Source organism: Moschus berezovskii, chromosome 21 (assembly GCF_049115385.1).
Source record: "Moschus berezovskii isolate FMDL1 chromosome 21, NW_MosBer_1.0, whole genome shotgun sequence".
Taxonomy (NCBI): Eukaryota; Metazoa; Chordata; class Mammalia; order Artiodactyla; family Moschidae; genus Moschus; species Moschus berezovskii.
Genome location: NC_142480.1, coordinates 50,829,152 through 50,841,974, shown reverse-complemented (window position 1 = coordinate 50,841,974; position 12,823 = coordinate 50,829,152). Strand labels below are relative to the sequence as shown.

General features: G+C 47.9%; 1 protein-coding gene across 6 annotated transcripts in view; it reads right to left on the bottom strand.

The window, feature by feature from the left end:
* Positions 1–12,823, bottom strand: part of NTRK3 (neurotrophic receptor tyrosine kinase 3) — a 436,755-nt gene that overhangs the window by 299,546 nt on the left and 124,386 nt on the right. For all 6 annotated transcript variants that reach the window (XM_088829672.1, XM_088829668.1, XM_088829669.1 and 3 more), the window contains 4 exons: positions 3,667–3,824; positions 2,515–2,657; positions 1,746–1,887; positions 163–459 (listed from right to left, as the gene is read on the bottom strand). In XM_088829672.1, coding sequence (XP_088685798.1) covers positions 163–459; positions 1,746–1,887; positions 2,515–2,657; positions 3,667–3,824 — 740 coding nt within the window. The remainder of the gene's footprint in view (positions 1–162; positions 460–1,745; positions 1,888–2,514; positions 2,658–3,666; positions 3,825–12,823) is intronic.

Sequence of the window (12,823 nt, the reverse complement as noted above, 5' to 3'; positions counted from 1 at the left end):
GTTTATATCAAATGCAGGTGGTGGCCGAAGATGTTCCAAAGTGTGTGTGGTTGCTGGTTATGATGATATCCGTGCCAATGCTGCTTCTCCCCTCAAGCCCCCACACCCCGACCCCCCGAGTGCCCGGAGAGACCAGCCACCCCAGGGCAGCTCCACCCTCACCTGGAAAGGGCTCCTTGAGGAAGTGGCCATTGATGGTCTGGTTGGCAGTGCCCAGGGGGTTCTTGGCGATGAGGGTATAGTTGCCATTGTTGTAGTGGGTGGGCTTGTTGAAGAGCAGGCAGCCCTCGGAGACCTCGCCCTCCTGGTAGTACTCCACGTGGATGATCTTGGACTCGCGCAGCGGCTGGCCGTTGTGCAGCCAGTGCAGCGTGGGCGGCGGGTTGCCACGCACCACGAACTCGATGCAGTGCTCCAGGCGCAGCTCAGGCTCCTCCAGGCTCACCACACGTGGGGGGTCTGCCAGGGGACAGGCCAGCTGAAGCCCAGGACACGGAACCTCCCATGTCCTGGAGCAGCCTTCCAGGAGCTGGGGCAGCCAGCCCAATTCTTCATGCGTGCATGCATGCTCAGTCATGTCCGACTCTTTTGCAATCCCATGGACTGTACCCCACCAGGCTCCTCTGTCTATGGGATTATCCCAGCAAGAATAATGGAGTGGGTTGCCATTTCCTTCTCCAGGAGATCTTCCCAACCCAGGGACCTAGCCCTTGTCTTTTGCATCTCCTGCATGGGCAGGCAGATTCGTTATCACTCTACCTGGGAAGCCCCAATTCTTCCCCATCAGCTCTAAAAAGACTAAAGGAATCAGAAGTCCCCCAATCCCCATCAATACCAACACCACCTCTAAAGAGGTGAATAGATATCTGTCTTCACCCAAGCTTCCTGGATCCACTACAGCTAGAGGGTCCCTCTCATGACCTTTGTTGGGGGGCATAAACATTCAGTCTACTATAGCGTCTAAGAATTCCTTAAAGAGATGAGTTCCTCTTGGTTAAAGGAAGGCTAAGAATGTAAAAGAAGTTGGCAGAATTTATCTTTTTTTAAAGATTTTTTTTTTATGTTGGCCATTTATAAAGTCTATGGAATTTGTTACAACATTGCTTCTGTTTTATGCTTTGGTGTCAAGGCAAGTGGGATCTTAGTTCCCCAACCAGGGACTGAACCTGCACCCCCTGCACTGGAAGGCGAAATCTTAACCACTGGACCACCAGGGACATCCCACTAGAATTTCTCTTAAAAGCACCTTCATTAAGCCAAAAGAGAACGAAAATTTCATACTGAAGGTCATTCGGTGACCCCAGATGCTTGCATTTGTTGCACAGATAAGCACCAAAGTCATTAACTTCAGATATCTGCTTTTTTTTATGTTATTAACAGTAATTTACTCAGAAGTGTGCATGACTACATGTATTTCCCAGCCGAAACAATTCATGTGTATGCTTGCCCATTCCCTGTCGCTATGGAGCAGCTCTCAGAGAACTTTTAGAGGTTTAACAAAAGGCAGACTTGGGCCAGCTTAGGAGTGAGCAGATCTGAGTTGGAAGTACAGTACCTTCTGAGGGACAGGGACACATTTCTGGGGTTACTAGCCAAGGACTGACTTGACTTGCCCTGTAGTGCCCCACAGGAGTCTTTCTGCCCTCCTAGCAGACCACACTCATTGCAGTGGCCTTACCCCGTCCCAGCCTCCTGTGGGGAGATCCCCAGGGTCCCACCCGCCCTCCACAATGGTGTCTACTCACAGTGGACAGTAAGGGCCACGCTGGCATTGCTCATGCCCACCACGTTCTCTGCGATGCAAGTCAGGGTGAAGCCGTTGTCCTCACTCGTCACATTTACCAGCGTCAGGTTGATGGCGTGTACATTGGTCCAGTTCAGATTTGTCTAAGACCCCAAGAAAACAGACAACCATCAGACGGATAAAATAAGCTACAGGGATATATTGTACAGCACAGGGAATAGAGCTAATATTTTATAATAACTAAAAAAATGTTTAAGACTGTAAATTTTAAGTTATGTACACTTTACCACATAAAAATTTTAAAAAAAGATTCAAAACAGAAAAATTAGATGATGGCACCAAAACAAAGGCAATAATCAAACAGTTTCCACAAGTCTCCCCCACCTCACTCCCCAACACCTTCAGGAATCAAAAGGAAGATGGGCAGAAAGTGAAAGAGGCCTTTCCAGTGAAGGCACACTGACCAAAGGCCAAGTTCTCTACAGTCAAGAGCTCAGGTAACCCTCACACTTACTCTATGAGTCGAATGGTAGCATTATACCCATTTCACAGATGAGGAAGGTAAGGTACAGAGATGTTTATATTCTGTTTGAGATCAATTTGGCCAGAAAAAGTTGCGGCTGGGTAGCACCCAAGTCTCTGCCTTTCTTCTTGTAAGGAGGACCACAAACTTCCCCTCTTCTTCTTTCTTATTCTTACATCTCTTGCTTCTCTTCATGATTCAGCTCATTAAGACTAATAGGTGACAGGTCCAAGGCTCGGACACCTACCTGGTGGGTGTTGATGGACTGCAATCCAGTGACTATCCAGTCCACGTCGGGAAGAGGCGAGCCTGAGCCGTTGCAGGTGATGACAGCATTGTCACCCTCTCGGACCGTCAGGTTGGCATGGCTCACGCTGATCTCAGGAAGGTCTGGGAGGGAGGACAGGGTGGGTGAAGAGATAAGGAAGAGCTTGTGACCAAAACTCTGTCCATGAGGGCAATGACGGCACTTCCTGCCTTGTCTAATAATGACTCCAACACAAACTGCTTGACTCTTAAAAGTACCCCAAGACTCAGAAGCCTCACACCAGCTCCAGACGTCAGATCTCAGGACGTAAATCCACGCAGCTTGACTGGTGGAGGGGATGGGGGGCAGGGTTGGAGGGGAGGACAGTTGCTCAAGGCAGGAAACTCTATCAATGACGTCAAATGACATCTTCCACTTTGGGCACTGGCTCTCAAAACTCTGATCTGCTTCAGACTCCCCTGGGGAGCTTGCTAGAAATTCAGATTTCCAAACTCATCCCCAGACACTCTGATCTTGTAAGTCAGACATGAGTGATCAGGCCCACACATCTGCTTCTCTAAAAGTCCCTTAGATGTCCTAATAAAGGAGACCCAGAGACCACACCTGGACCTGCACTCCTCGAGGTTTGCTTAACAAGAAACTACAGGGCTCAAGGACTCTGGTCTGATCACAAAGAGGGCACACATAACTCTTTTCTGCATCCCTGAAACCAGGAGTCCCTAGCCTCCAGGACCTAATGCCTGATGATCTGAGGTGGAGCTGATGTAATAAAAGTAGGAATAAAGTGTACAGTAAATGTAATGTGCTTGAATCATCTCCAAACCATGCCATCCTCCCCTCAACCCATCCATCCTCCATCCAAGGAAAAATTGTCTTCCATGAAACCAATCCCTGGTGCCAAAAAGATTGGGGACCGCTGCCTGAAGCCAACCTTCCCACAGCTGGCTCATGAAGGGACAGAAGCGAGCAGGAAGTAAGAAGGAAGCCGGATCCACAGTCAGTGTGGAGAATTCGAGGTTGGGAGGGCAGTGGGGAAGGAACGCCCTGGCTTCCTTTGCTGAGGTGCCACACCGTCCCTGGGGTCTGTGGGAGGTCAGCGTGGAGCCAGCCAGGCCGGGGGGGCTCACTCACCGCACTGGCTGATGTTCATGCGGAAGAGTGGCAACTGGGAGCCATCGGCGCCGATGCAGTAGAGGTTCTGACTGTTGAGCTTAGCCTCCCCCTGCTCCTGCCACAGCTGCATCCAGCGGATGTCACAGCTGCAGTTGAAGAAGTTCTGCTCCAACTTCCTGTGGGCGAGAAGCAAGTTCAGGGAACCCCTGAACCAAGGGAGGCCCTGCTCCCTCCCAGGGCCCTAAAGCCAAGGGCCCCCACCTGCTCCTCATACTCATGAGAGAAGGCATTTAGCAGCGTCTCTAAAGAAGTATTGAGCACCAAAGAATTGATCTTTCGGTGGTGTTGGAGAAGACTCTTGAGAGTACCTTGGACAGCAAGGAGATCAAACTAGTCAATCCTAAAGGAAATCAGCCCTGAATGTTCATTGGAAGGACTGATGCTGAAGCTGAAGCTCCAATACTTTGGCTACCTGATGCAAAGAGCCGACTCATTGGAAAAGACCCTGATGCTGGGGAAGACTGAGGGCAAGAGGCGAAGGGGGTGACAGAGGATGAGATGGTTGGATGGCAGCACTGACTCTATGGACATGAGTTTGCGTAAACTCTGGGAGACAGTGAAGGACAGGGAAGCCTGGCGTGCTGCATGCAGTCCATGAGATTGAAAAGAGCTGGACACATCTGAGCGACTGAACAACTAAAGAAGTAACTTCATGGAAGTTCACAGATTTATAGTTTCTAAATGAATAAGCTTATTAAAAAGAAAATCCATTCCACCGAACTCATCTGGCAAACAGACCTTTTAAATATGTCATTTTGGGAAGCTCCTATCCTCAAAACCCTCCAAGTGGCCTCCCAACTTATCGAAAGTCAAAGTCAAAGACCTATGGAATCGGCACCACCCTCTGTCATCTCTCATCGCCTGCCTCACCCTCCTCCTCTTCTTCAGCCACACTGACCTTGCTGTGGGTCAAGGTCAGCAGGATGACCTGCATGCTCCTGCCTCAGGGCCTTTGCACCTGTTATCTTCTCTGTCTACAGAGTTTGGCCCCAGAACATATCTGTGAGATCAGCTCCCTCGATCTCCTATGGCCTTCTCTGACCACCTCTGTAGGAAAGCCACCCTCAACCCACGCCCTCACACTGCTCAGCTCCTCACCTATTTTCTTCCTTCTAGGATTTGTCACTGCCTAGGGAGGAGACGGGGACGACAGAGAATGAGAAGGCTGGATGGCATCACCGACTCGATGGACATGAGTTTGAGTGAACTCCGGGAGTTGGTGATGGACAGGGAGGCCTGGCGTGCTGTGATTCATGGGGTCACAAAGGGTCAGACACGACTGAGCGACTGAACTGAACTGAACTGAACTGAGCATCAGTTTAAATATTTATTTGCTTGCTTGGGAGTTTGGGACTAGAAGATACAAACTATTATATATAGAATGGATACAGAAAAAAGTTTAAAAAATAAATATTTATTTGCTTTATCTCCCTAAATAAAAATTAAATTCCGTCAAAGTCAGAGACATTGACTATTAGGTTCACTGCTGTATTCCCAATACCTATAACTAAGCCTGGCACTTAAATACCTGTTGAATGAATAAAAGGAGGAAGAAAAATTGAAGGAAGGTAAGTAGAAAGGAAGGAAGAAGCTTTTCTCCTTGGAGAGAAGGTAGTTAGCTATTTCCAACATTTTCTCAAAGCCCATCTTGGGACCAGCTTTATTCTTTCACAGAGTCAACAAAATCCTTAATAAGCACCTCTCCCATGTCTGGCTCTACCTGGAGTGAGTGCTGTTGAAATGGAAACGAATAATCAGTCCCTGTTTCCTGGGAGCATTCATCTTGGTGAAGAAGACCATCTAATGGAGGAAGAATCAAGTTCAAGGCCTTCCTCACCACCCCTCCAGAAGGGAGTTATTAGCGGAAAACTGAAGGGCATTAGCTGATGTAAAACTCCTGAGGTCAAGGGCACCTGATAAATGAAATGCCTGTATTGCTCAAGGGAACATGATTCTCCTTGTGGGCCAGTATGGGGATGACTCTGTTGATGCCCAGAGGGAGGGGCGCTTGGGTAACTGCACTAAGATAGGTGGCAAATTCCAAAGTAGTGAAGCAGGCATCAGCATCAACCAGCTTTCAGGCAAAAAAAAAAAAAAAATGAGAGGGACTCCCCTGGTGGTCCAGTGTCTAAGACTTCACAATCCCAACACAGGGGGCCTGGGTTCCATCCCTCGTTAGGGAACTAGATCGCACATGCCGCAACTAAAGACCCTGAATGCCACAACGATGATCAAAGATGCGGCACAGTCAAATAAATGAATAATATTTTAAATAAAAGAAGAAACAAGAGAGGCCCTTGGGGGCAGGAATCAAGTGTTTTCCAGCCAACAGGACAGCAAAGGCAGCATGTGTGATATCCTCTTGGTCTAAAAGTGCCCGTGATTTTTCTCCACACACCACACTCGCTCAGCAAAGGAGATGAAAACTAACTTTTATCAAGCATCTGCCTCTCACAACTACACTCAGAGACAGCCAAGTCCCATCACCACACAGATGAGGGACTCCCCTGCTCATGTTTGGAAGAGTCAAGTCCCTCGACTGGTGTGTGACAAAGTGAGTTTATGTGTTCAGTCGTGTCCAGCTCTTTGCGACCCCGTGGACTGTAGCCTGCTGGGTTCCTCTGTCCATGGAATTCTCCAGGTGAGAATACTGGAGTGGTTGCCATTTCCTCCTCCAGAAGTCTTACCAACCCTGGGATCAAAGCTCTTCCCTGTGTCTCCTACACTACAGCGGGATTCTTTACTTGCTGAGTCATAGGGGAAGCCTCAGAGCCTCAAATCTCAGCCTGTTGGACTCCAAAATTCATGCACCTTCCACATCATCTATCACGGGCAAGGCATTGCTAGATAGGGGATTCTAAGAGGAGTGAGCAGGACCCCTGACTTTGGGGCTTGTGGAGGGAGTGACTAGGAAAAGAATTAGAGGGCCTGTTACTGACTGGACTGTGAAAACAAGAAAAACAAAGGTGCACCACGGCAGAGAGTCTGTGTCAAGGAGCACCAGGAAATAAAGCTGGAAGCACAAGTGAAAGCCAGATGGTGTAGGACGTTCATGGCCACATCAGGAAGCCTGAAATGCATCCAGAAGGCCGTGGGAACCACTGGAGTCCTTGCAGTTGGACAGTGATGTGAACAAAATTGTAAGAAGAGCAATCCAACAATGCTGGACAGGAAGACCCAGAGAGGAGGCGAGCTGGAGACTGGGACATGAGTTAGGATGTCCGAGAAACACAGGGTCACGTTGCACAGTGGGGAAGTTTGTACATGTCTCAAAGCGCCCAGCCAAAGCGAGGAACAGGGATGAAACAAGCACCCTTGAACAGACCTGGTGCCAGGTATGGGGCTCTATCCGCCCAAAAGAGGCATCTTTTCTCAGGCACACATAGGCACCATTCAGGATGGCAGGCTCCAGGTCAGTGCTCTCCAGCTTTTTGGTCTCAGAACTCCTTTTCACCCTGATAGATGACTGAGGATCTCAAAGAGCTTTTAGGTGCATGATACTTATCACAATTTACCATATTAGAAATTAAAACTGGGAAAAGATTAAAACACAAGAATGCATTAGCAAAAACTCCATTGAGCATCAGAGGAAGGATGTTAGCATACATCACGTGGCCTCTAGAAAACTTCTTTGAACATGGGAGTGAAAAAGGCAAATAACATGGCAGGATTATTATGAAAAGAGATTTAACCTTGTGATCTGCCAGTAAGGCCCTGGACCACCATAACAGAACTGCTGTTCAGTTACTAACAGCCTGGAATAGAAAGGTAAAAATTGGGGAGTTCAGTTCACTTCAGTTGCTCAGTTGTGTCTGACTCTTTGCGACTCCATGGACTGCAGCACGCCAGGCCTCCCTGTCCATCACCAACTTTTGGAGCTTACTCAAACTCATGTCCATCGAGTCAGTGATGCCATCCAGCCATCTCACCCTCTGTTCTCCCATTCTCCTCCCACCTTCAGTCTTTCACAGCATCAGGGTCTTTTCCAATGAGTCAGTTCTTCATATCAGGTGGCCAAAGTATTGGAGCTTCAGTTTCAGCATCAGTCCTTCCAATGAACATTCAGAACTGGTGTCCTTTAGGATTGACTGGTTGGATCTCCTTGCAGTCTAAGGGACTCTCAAGAGTCTTCTCCAACACCACAGTTCAAAAGCATCAACTCCTCAGTGCTCAACTTTCTTTATAGTACAACTCTCATATCCATACATGACTACTGGAAAAACCATAGCTTTGACTAGACGGACCTTTGTTGGCAACGTAACAGATTTGGCAAGTAATGTCTCTGCTTTTTAATATGCTGTCTAGGTTGGTCATAGCTTTTCTTCCAAGGAGCAAGCATCTTTTAATTTCATGGCTCCAGTCACCATCAGCAGTGATTATGGAGCCCAAAGAAATAAAGTCTCTCATTGTTTGCATTGTTTCCCCATCTATTTGCCATGAAGTAACGGGACCAGAGGGCTTCCCTGGTGGCTCAGAGGTTAAAGCGTCTGCCTCCAATGCGGGAGACCCAGGTTTGATCCCTGGGTCGGGAAGATCCCCTGGAGAAGGAGATGGTAACCCACTCCAGTATTCTTGCCTGGAGAATCCCATGGACGGAGAAGCCTGGTAGGCTATAGTCCACGGGGTCGCAAAGAGTCGGACACGACTGAGTGACTGAATGGAACGGAATGGGACCAGACGCCATGATCTTAGTTTTCTGAATGTTGACTTTTAAGCCAACATTTTCACTCTCCTCTGTCACTTTCATCAAGAGGCTCTTTGGTTCTTCTTCGCTTTCTGCCATCAGGGTGGTGTCATTTGCATATCTGAAGCTATTGATATTTCTCCCGGCAATCTTGATTCCAGCTTGTGCTTCATCCAGCCCGGCATTTCACATGATGTACTCTGCATATAAGTTAAATAAGCACAGTGACAATATACAGCCTTGACGCACTCCTTTTCCTATTTGGAACCAGTCCGTTGTTCCATGTCCAGTTCTAACTGTTGTTTCCTGACCTGCATACAGGTTTCTCAAGAGGCAGGTCAGGTGGTCTGGTATTCCCATCTCTTTCAGAATTTTCCACAGTTTGTTGTGATCCACACAGTCAAAGGCTTTGTTATAGTCAATAAAGCAGAAGTAGATGTTTTTCTGGAACTCTCTTGCTTTTCCTATGCTCCAATGGATCTTGGCAATTTGATCTCTGGTTCCTATGCCTTTTATAAATCCAGCTTGAACATCTGGAAGTTCATGGTTCATGTATTGCTGAAGCCTGGCTTGGAGAATTTTGAGCATGACTTTACTAGCGTGTGAGATGAGTGCAATTGTGCAGTAGTTTGAGCATTCTTTGGCATTGTCTTTCTTTTGGATTGGAATGAAAACTGACCTTTTCCTGTCCTGTGGCCACTGCTGAGTTTTCCACATTTACTGGCATACTGAGTGCAGCATTTTCAAGGCATCATCTTTCAGGATTTGAAACAGCTCAATTGGAATTCCATCACCTCCACTAGCTTTGTTCGTAGTGATGTTTTCTAAGGCCCACTTGACTTCACATTCCAAGATGTCTGGCTTTAGGTCAGTGATCACACCCTCGTGATTATCTTGGTCGTGAAGATCTTTTTTGTTCAGTTCTTCTGTGTATTCTTACCACCTCTTCTTAATATCTTCTGCTTCTGTTAGATCCATACCATTTCTGTCCTTTATCGAGCCCATCTTTGCATGAAATGTTCCTTTGGTATCTCTAATTTTCTTGAAGAGATCTCTAGTCTTTCCCATTCTATTGTTTTCCTCTATTTCTTTGCATTGATCGCTGAGGAAAGCTTTCTTATCTCTCCTTGCTATTCTTTGGAACTCTTCATTCAAAAGGATGCATTCAAATTTGGAAAACTCTGCATTCAAATTTGGAATTCTGCAATCAATTTGGGGAGAGTGAAAGGAAAAATGGAGCAAACATCATAAAGGAAGACAAGACGGTGTTTGGTGCTTCATTGGAGGAAGAAGATAAGGAAAGAGTAAAATATGACCCCAAGGTTTTATGCTCCAGGGCACAGGAAGTTAATGGTGGACAGAAATGTCTTTGTTTGAAAAACAGAAGAGAAGAAACCAGTGGAAAGGAAGAAGGGAAACATATCAGGGCTGGGGTGGAGGGCAGGGCCGGGGGCGGGGGCGGGGAAGGGAAGGTCCTAGGGCAGGAAAGTGAGGGATGAAGTTAAGGACCCCCGGAGGGGTTTGCCCTGGGATTAAGATAGATGCATCTGCAGTGGCTGAGAAATGAGAAAGAGAAGAGAGAAAATGTAGACAGGAGAAAACCAGAGAGGTTTTTTCTGGAGGGAAGAAACTGCCCAGCCTGCCTTGGGGGAAGGGAAGTGGAGAACTGGTTGGGATTCACACTGTGGGGGCTGAGAGGAGAGGCCTGTCAGCCCTGTTGGAAGGATAATGAGGGTCCAGATGCTGGAATATATGCAACTGAACCAGGTCAGCCTGATTTTTCCCAGTTGCTTACTTGACAAGATGTGGTCATTCATTATTAAGTAGCTGTAAAAATACAAATTACCCACCTGGGTGGAAAATACTAGACAAGTGAGAGGCTTGGCCAGGCTGCTTCAGGTCACATGTGCTTTATTCAGGTCTGCCCCTTGTCTGAGCCCTGCACTACTGTCTTTCCCCACATCTTAGGAGTGTCCCCCAGAAAGGAGGCTGATGCCTCAACACCCTGAAGCTGGCAGGAGGAGCTAGTGAGACATGTGGGGCATGGCTAAGACCCCGCCAGGCATGGGCACGCTAATGGCTTGTTTAGTTCCTTCCCTCTTTCTCCTCCAGAAGGCAAGCACCACAGACTTGTTCCTTTCCTCCAACCCAGAGTCTCCTGAAAACTGCAGAAGAATCCTGAGTTCTCCCCCTACCCCTCCGGACCCTCCTCCTGGACAGTGAGACATACATATGGCACAGAGTATGTTGAGGCTCAGAACAGTAGTGCACCAAGCATCTCACTGAGCAAATCCACTGTCATCTCATAATCTGATAAGAGAGTTAAATAGTGCAGTGGGGGCTTTCCTGCTGGCTCATGGGTAAAGAATCTGCCTGCCAATGCAGGAGACACGGATTCGACCCCTGATCTGGGAGGATCCGGCATGCGGTGGAACAACTAAGCCCATGTGTCACCAACTATTCAGCCTGTGCTCTCGGGGCCAAAAACCGCAACTACTGAAGCCCGAGTACCCTACAGCCCGTGATCTGGACCAGGAGAAACCACGGCAGTGAGAAGCCCATGCACCGAAACTAGAGAGCAGCCCTCATTCGCCACAACTGGACAAGACCCTGTGCAGGAAGGAAGACCCAGCACAGGCCCCAAATAAATTAATTGATAAAATTTTTAAAAAAAACAAAAAATCAGTGAAATGGACCAGAAGCAAAGAAGGGCAAGTCCTGGGTCTAAATGATGCTGTCCGTTCTCCCATCCAGTCCGACCTGGAGCAGTGGAGCCTTCAGCCAGGGCTTCAGGGACAGACTCCTGGAGCCTAAAGCCAGCCTTCCCGGGCTCCATCAATAATGCAGGCAGCCCCATGAATAATACAGCAGCAGCTGCTTCAGAGCACAGATTACCAACACCCAGCCCTTGCCCCAAGATGGCCCGGGGCCTAATTGCAGGGCCCCTGGGGCTTCCTGCAGATTAACTCAGCCTCATCTGAGTCTGTGCACACAGACACTCAGCTGAACAGCCAACGCCAAGACTGGGTGTTTAGAAAACACTGATTCCCTGCCAGTCATCACTCTGGTTTTCTTCTCCCCTCTGCAGTATCGGTGCTGTGGGTGGCAATCCTGGTGCCAGGTAGTGGAAAATGGGGAAAAGACCCAAATCTGTTGTCACAGAAGAAACTGTGCCCAAAGGGCACCTGAAGATGCCAGCATCCCGATCGTTAAAAAAGTACCCGAAGCTCTGAGTTGAGCCAGCTGTGTCACCTTGGGGGGCCATAGTAGACTGAAGAGCGTCTCCTCCTCTACCAAAGCGTTAAGTCCCAGTAGCTGTGAATGTGACCCTTTTGGAAACAGAGTCTTTGCAGATATAATCAAGTTAAATCATGAATGAGATCATGTTGGAATACGGTGGGCCATAAACCCAATGACCGGTATCCATAGAAGAGGAAGGAGGGAAAGGACTTCCCCAGTGGTCACTGCAGGGAGCATGAGTTCAGTCCCTGCTCAGGGAAGTTTCACATGCCATGCTGTGCAGCCAAAGAGAGAGAGAAAGAGAAAGGAGGGAAAGATCAAAGACAAGAGAGGTGGGGAAGATGGCCACGTGAAGATGGAGGCAGAGACTGGAATGGTGCTCCCACAAGCTGAGGACCACCAGAGGCCACTAGACACTGGAAAAGGCAAGGAAGGGCTCTCCCTAGAGCCTCTGCAGTGTGTGTATCCTGCAGAGGCTTTTGGACTTTGATTTTGGACTTCTGGGCTCCAGAACAGGGAGAGAATCATTTTCTACTGTTCAAAGCCACCAAATTTGTAGAAATATGTTAAGGCAGCCCTAGGATATGAAGACAGAAAGTAACTTCATTCTGCAAGTCTCTGTTTTAACTTCTATAAAGGGTTCTATAAGTGGGTTCAACCTTCCTTCCTTATAGTTATTGTGAGGATTAGTGAGAGTCGGACACAACTGAGCGACTGAACTGAACTGAACTGATGTTAACATGCTTTCTGAAGTTATAGGGGCGATAAAGAGGTCAGGTTATTATTATAATAACAGTATTATTAGTCTGATTGTTTATTTACTTATTTTGCTGTTGTTGGTTGTTTAGTCACTAAGTCATGTCTAATTCTTTTGAGACCTCATGGACTGTAGCCCACCAGGCTCCTCTGTCCATGGGATTTCCTAGGCAAGAATAACTGAGTGAGTTACCATTTCCTTTTTCAGGGGATCTTCCCGACCCAAGGACTGAACCCAGGTCTCCTGCATTGCAGGCGGATTCTTTACCACTGAGTCCCCTGGGAAACTATTTATTTATTTAGGCTGTGCTGGGTCTTGGTGGCTGCACAGGTTTTTCTCTATTTGCTGTGAGTGGAGTCTACTGTCTAGTTGCTGTGTGCAGGCTTCTCACTGTGGTGGCTTCTCTTGAGGCGGAGCAGGGACTCTAGGGTGCT